Source organism: Netta rufina, assembly GCF_964035555.1.
Source record: "Netta rufina genome assembly, chromosome: 7".
Taxonomy (NCBI): domain Eukaryota; kingdom Metazoa; phylum Chordata; class Aves; order Anseriformes; family Anatidae; genus Netta; species Netta rufina.
In genome coordinates, this window is record NC_140130.1 from 30,577,089 (window position 1) to 30,583,414 (window position 6,326).

Below are 6,326 nucleotides of genomic sequence, written 5' to 3' on the forward strand. Positions count from 1 at the left end.
TGCGGAGTGCAGCGAGTGTGTATGGGACGGGGCCCCAGGTGGAGCCCCCCGACCTTTGTGCTTAAGAGTCACTGAAGTCTGGGAAAAAAAAAAATGAAAAAAAAAAAAAAAGAAGAAAAAAAAAGAAAATGGAAAAATAAAAATAACCGGGCATCACCTGGCAGCTCCATCTTCCTCTCCCCGAAATCCTGCTCCCTCGCTTGGCATTGGCCGGAGCCGATCCCAGACAGCCCGGCCAAAGCTCGCCCAGTCCGCTCTGCCTTTCCTCCCGGTGTCAGAGCAGCCGAACAGACAGACGGACAGACAGACAGACGGACAGACACACTGACCCCCCTTCCCCGGGCCGACAGAAGAGCCCCGGGCCCGGCGGGGCAGGGAGAGCCGGGCAGGGGGGTTGGGGGGCTCCCCTCGCTGCGCCCCGGCCCTTCGGAGGGAACCGTGCCGAGCCGTGCCGAGCCGTGCCAAGCTGAGCCGAGCCGTGCCGTGCCTTGCCGAGCCGTGCCTTGCCGTGCCGTGCCGTGCCGTGCCATACCGAGCCGTGCCGAGCCGTGCCAAGCTGTGCCGTGCCGAGCCGTGCCGAGCCGAGCCGCGGGGCTGGAAGGCGGTGGCGAGGGAGGAAGGGAAAGAGGGGAGGGAGGAAGGATGGGCGGGAGGGGGGCCGCCGCCTGTCCCATAAATATCGCCACAAATAGATACTCTAAATATAAATACGGGCCGAGGCGCTCGGAGTCAGTCCAGCGCTTTTTTCTCCGCGCTCTCTTTATTGCTGGTCCGGGAGTAGGGCTCGAAGGCGGACGAGCTCAGGTAGCGGGCCGACAGTTCCTGCAAGTTGCCCGCCAGGGAACCGGCCACGGCCAGGGGAGCGGAGGCCAACCGGCCGGCCACCGAGCCCAGCAGCGACGGCACCGGCAGCCCGAACAGCCCCGGGCCGGCGGCGGCGGCGGCGGCTCCGTGCAGCGCCCCCGGGGGGGGCGGCCCCGCCGCGCTGCCGCCGGCCGCAGGATGCGGGGAGCCCCCGGGGGGAGCCGCCGCCGCCGCCGCCGCCGCCGCCGCCGAGCTGCCGGTACCCGCGGCCAGGCCGGGTCCCCGCAGAGCCGAGCCCAGCGGCCCGGTGCCGCAGGGGGGCAGGAGGCCCGGGAGCCCCGGCGGGGAGAGCAGGCGGCCCTGCTCCAGCAGCCGCAGGACGCTGCAGGTGGCGGCGGTCTCGGATACGACGGAGCGCAGCTCCGAGTCTTTGCCCTGGTCCTTTTTCTGCTTGGTGCGCCGGTTTTGGAACCACACTTTTACCTGCGGGATGGGGAGAGGGGGAAAAAGGCAGGGTCAGAGGGGAAAAAGGGGGGGACCCGCGGCTCTACGCCCCGCATCCCGCCTGCGGCACCCCCCGTCGGGTGTCCTCGGGGGTCGTCTCCCCGCCAGACCCCCGGTGCTCCACCCAGTCCCCGCAGGGACCCCCTGGCCCTGCTCAGGGTGCTGAGAGCAGCCCCTCGGGGCACCCCCGGGCAGCATCACCTCCTGGCCCTTTTGCACAGTGTTTGGCTTTAAAAAGGAACCTGCTCAACCTTCTCTCCCCTAAAAAAAAATAATAAAAATAATAATAAAATAAAAAGCGTCCCCTTCAAAAAAAACAACCCAAACCCAACAGCATGGAGGTTCCCAGAACCCCCCAGCTAGTGAACTTGTCACTCCCAGCCGGCAGGGGAAATAAAAAAAAAAAAAAAAAAAAAAAAAAAAAAGCTAATTAGCTTGTCAGGGGGATTTCTTGTTGGGTGATATTTTGTAAGAGGAAGAAACCGGCTCGCACAAGCCCGGCTTTTGGTGGCTCTGCCCCGCTCCTGCGTCTCCCGGCGGGCCGGGGGCGGTGGGACGGGGCGAGCCCCACCTCGGCAGCCCTGCGGGGCTCGGAGCCCGGCAGCCCCCGGCCCCGACCCGTGGCACCCAGCAGGACGCAGCCACCAGAGGACAGGTCCCTAAATCCAGCAGCTCGCAGGGGAAGCCCCCTGCGAGCCCCTCCCAAATTTAGGAGCTCACGGCTCGGCCTCCCCTCTCTTCCCTGCATCCCCGGGTGGGTTTGGCTGCGTGGCCGAGCCCCCACGGCCCCACGCAGCCGCGGGGACACGCCTGTCCCCGGCCACCTTCGCATCCCCCGGGGCACCCCGGGCGCATCCCCGAGGCTCCCCCCATTCTTATCGCTCCCCCCCACGAGGCCCCACGGCCGGACACGCGTGGGTGGGCTCCCGGGGGCGGCTCTGCCCCTCCAGCCCTAAACCACGGCTCCCGGGGCCTGCGCAGGGGCGCGCAAAAAGCGCGCAGGGCCTCGGAGAGACCCGGGCCTGCCCGGGCCCCATTTTTAACCCCACGGAAGGAACCGGGAGTCCCGTCCCGAGGGGTACCTGAGTCTCGGAGAGGTTGAGCTGCCGGGCGAGCTCGGTGCGCTCCCGCCCCACGACGTACTGGCACCGCTGGAACTCCATCTCCAGGCGGTAGAGCTGCTCGGCCGTGAAGGAGGTGCGGGTCCGCTTGGGACGGTCCAGATCAAGCCCCTTAGGCAGAATAATCTCTCGGATTGAACCTTTGGCATCTGGCAAAGAAAGGCGCAGGCAGTTTTACACCCAGGAAACCTCTTTTTTTCTTTCTTTCTTTTTCTTTCTTTCTTTTTTTTTTTTTTTTCTTTTTTTCTTTTTCTTTTTCTCCTTCGCTAGGCAAGCAGAAAGCCACCGGCAGCGCTTTCCAGACCGAGACCCGAGGGAGGATGGAGCGGGAACCCCCAGATTGCACCTGGCCACTGCACCCAAGGAAGGGGGAAAAAAAAACCAACCCACCAGAGAAGGGAGGAGGGGGTGATGGGGCCCAGGGCTCTGGAAATAATCCCCTCAGCCCATTTAAAATTGGCTTGAGCACATCGCGGTGACAGTACGGCACTGCGGCATCACCCCGGCCCCTCTGGGAGGCCGGGGAGAGATGCTCCAGGCCGGGCTTTGTGACCGCAGGGCTGGGCTACCCTTTGTTCCCCCCGGGCTCCGGGTAGGGAATTGCTGGAAGCCCCCTCCCGCTGCCCCTTAAAATATAAAATCGTCTTTTTTTATTAAGAAAAAATAAAATATATTTTTTAAAAGTTTCCCATGCGCCAAAGCAGGCGGGAACCTCCCGGGCACGGGCTGGCCGGCTGCCCACCGCCACCCCGGGGACTCCTCCAGCCGTCGCTGCCGGGATTTGTTTTTTTTTGGCGAACAGGAGGAAGAAAAAAAAAAAAAAAAAAAAAAGAAAACACAAAACGAGGCACCCGACAGCCCGCCGAAACCTCACTTTTCCGGTAGCACCGAAGACCGAAAGAAAGCGGGACAAATCTTATTAAGGCGACTGTCAAGCCAGGGCCAGGTTCGCGTTGCATTAAAGCTTTCCCAACTTCTTTCCCGTGATTTTGCCTCCCCGGTACGTGTTAAACCAGAGACGAGCACATCATTTTAATCTGACCCTTCTCTGGGTCACTCGGTCGCGCAAGGATTAATTATTGTTTACAAGGCCTGCTTCTCGCTAATTTTGTTACCGCTCCGTTCTCTCCCTCCTCCCCCCAAACGCACCTTGATAAACCCGATTTTAATTTTAATTTTTATTTTTTCCCCGGCAGAACGATTTCGTTCGTTTACCGCGAGGGAGACGAGGGCCGAGGAAAATAAATTATACAAAATTAAAAAAAATAAATAAAAATTAAAAAAACACCCTCCGTTCATTTGAAGGCTGATGGTTGATTAAAAATCCGTCCTGCTCCCGGGATGCGGGGCTCGGGGGGCGGCGGGGGCAGCTTCACGGGGGCAGCTCCGCTCGGGGGGCTGCCGGGGAGCCCCCGGCAGGAGCGGGCTCAGCTCGGGGGCTTCTGGCCCCCGGGTGTCCAAGAGTAGGGACAGGGCAAAGCCGAGCCCACGGGAGAAATAAATCCGCCGGGTGTGAGCGCTGCTCACCTTCCTCTCCCCCCCCTCCCCGAAATACCTCCGAGTCATACCTCTAACTAGGATCCTCCTGCAATAGTCCGGGTCAGCAGAACTAGATTTACTTTTATTACAGTCTTCCGTAGCTGCAGAGGCAGAAAAAGTCCCTTGCTGATCCTTCAAAAAAGAAGTAGAAATATTTCCTTCAGACCCTTTGCTTTCCTTGCCCTCTTTATGTCCGTTCTTCGAGACCCGGTTAGCTTCAGTCTCTGAACTGCATCTAACGTCCATTTTGTCTTGTTTCCCAAACATGTAGTGCAATAAAAAACAAAAAAAAAACAAAAACGAGAAAAAATAAAACCAACAACAACCAAAAAAAAAAAAAAAAAAAAAAGAAGAGTAGCGATAGCAGAAGAAGACGAAGTCTATGCTGGATATTGCACGGCTTAGGGTCAGATCGGTGGGGATCTGTAAAGCACCTCGAGTAAGGAAGGTCGGGTTTTATCCCACTGGAAAAGCAGCGGCTTCCTCAGTCCCAGCGTCCTAATGTGACTGTCCAGCTTCCCAGAGCGCCCAGTGATCAGGTACTCAACAGTACAACTCTAAAATGATTTAATGTCTGCCTTATTACAGAGACATGTAGTTGTTAGACACACAGAGGGACGCGCACTCGCTGTTTCAATTGATTACGGGTAATTTTGCAGCCTCCACATTTAGGTTACCTCATGAATACACTAAATTGTTTGGATAATATATCAGATCGTAATGGATGGTTTGTGTGCTTGTCCCCAATCAAGTAGAGTTTAGCCAGTGAATAAACTGAAATGATTGGTCTTGCTTTCAGGAAACACACAATCAAAAGACTGAGACTTCCAGAAAAAAAAAAAAAAAAAAAAAAAAAAAAAAAAGAGGAAAAAAAAAGGGGGGGGGGGGAGAGGGAAAAAAAAAAAAAAAAAAAACTTTTGACAAGATTCACCCTGAATTGTTAGCACCATTAGCAGCCATTATTAACTTTCTTCAGTATGCCTTTGACCTCCCGATTATGTAGTGGCTTTCTCCAGAGCACGCCAAATAAATCTGAATAAAGCTGCGAGGAAGGGCTGGAAAAATGCAGTTGCAGGGAGGGGGGGGGCAGCCCCCTGGATGCCAAACAAACAAACAGATCGCCAGCGCGCACACACCCCAAAAAGTTCTTCCTCCAGGCAGCTCTGTCCGAGGCAGCAGGTCCTCTTGGCCGGCAGAAATCCTCCTCAACACATCTCCCCACAGACAGCCATCTTAAACTCCTACCTCTCCTTATTTCAGTCCCGACACTCGCTTTTTGTGCTTCTCCCTCTGCGTGTGTGTGTGTGTGTGTGCATGCGGGCGGGCGTGTGTGTGTGTGTGTGTGCTAATTCTGCACCTTCACCAACACTGAACCTATTCGCAGAGCCTGCTCATTGAAGGAAAAAAAAAAAAAAAAGAAAAAAAAAAAAAAAGAGCCAGCTTTGTGTGCAGTGGATCCAGGAGGGGGGGAGAAGGAGAGAGAGGGGGAGAAAGAGGGAGAGGGAGAGATAGCCCGTGAAAAATCTCAACTGCGTGATCCACTAAAGGGGAAAAAAGTTTTACTCTAGCTATTTCATTGTCTCTGCTACAATATCTTTGAGAACCGCAACAGCCAGTAATCCAATAAGACCATTGATTAGGCTACAATGATTCAATTCAAGCAAATGGCCTTGTGCAAAGAGCATGCTCCAGTCCTTCTTGTCACCTTGCAGGGCAGAAGCCCTCTTCATGCTGCTCTCCTTATTCATTCCTTTATGGGAAATGTAGAGCAAAAGGAGTGAAAGATGGCAATTATCTAATTGGACTATTAACAAACAATTCTCTGAGTGTGGCTGTCTGGCAGTGGTTCTCGGGCGAGGTGAAAGGCCACATGTTGCACTGGCCCCATTCACAAAGAGTTTAGGGGCCTGAGAGCGACGGGAGGAATTTTCCCTGAGAACGCCTCACCCCGCAGCCCAGCCGCCACCGGGCGCTGCCCAGGGCCGGGGCACCCACCTGGGGCCACCAGCCTGCTGCACCCCCACAGCGCCCCAGCCCACCCTGAGGGCCCCATCCTGCGCCACCCAGCACCTTCTGCTTCATCCCAGTCGGCCTGGGCTTGGGCGTCCTAAGTGGGAATGTCAGGGAAGGGAAAAACGGGGGAGGGAGAGAGAGGAAGGGAAAAGAATGGGTGGGAAAGGGAGAGAGGGAAAAGGGGAGAAGGGAGGAGATGGGGAAAGAAAGTAGGGAAAGGAAAAAAAGAATGAAAAATAAAGGAAAAGAAAGAACAATAAAGGAAAAGAAAGAAAAAGAAAGGAGAAGAAAGAAAAGAAAGGAAAGAAAGAAAAGAAGGGAAAATAAAAAAAAGAGAAAAGAAAA

At 55.8% G+C, this 6,326-nt stretch overlaps 1 protein-coding gene across 1 annotated transcript; it reads right to left on the minus strand.

The window, feature by feature from the left end:
* Positions 1-729: 729 nt before the first annotated feature.
* VAX1 (ventral anterior homeobox 1) lies at positions 730-4,235 on the minus strand (the record flags this gene model as incomplete). The annotated part of the gene is made up of 3 exons (XM_084290564.1): positions 730-1,287; positions 2,391-2,578; positions 3,998-4,235. 3 exons carry the CDS (start codon positions 4,233-4,235, stop codon positions 730-732), a joined length of 984 nt encoding a protein of 327 aa, XP_084146690.1.
* Positions 4,236-6,326: the final 2,091 nt, after the last annotated feature.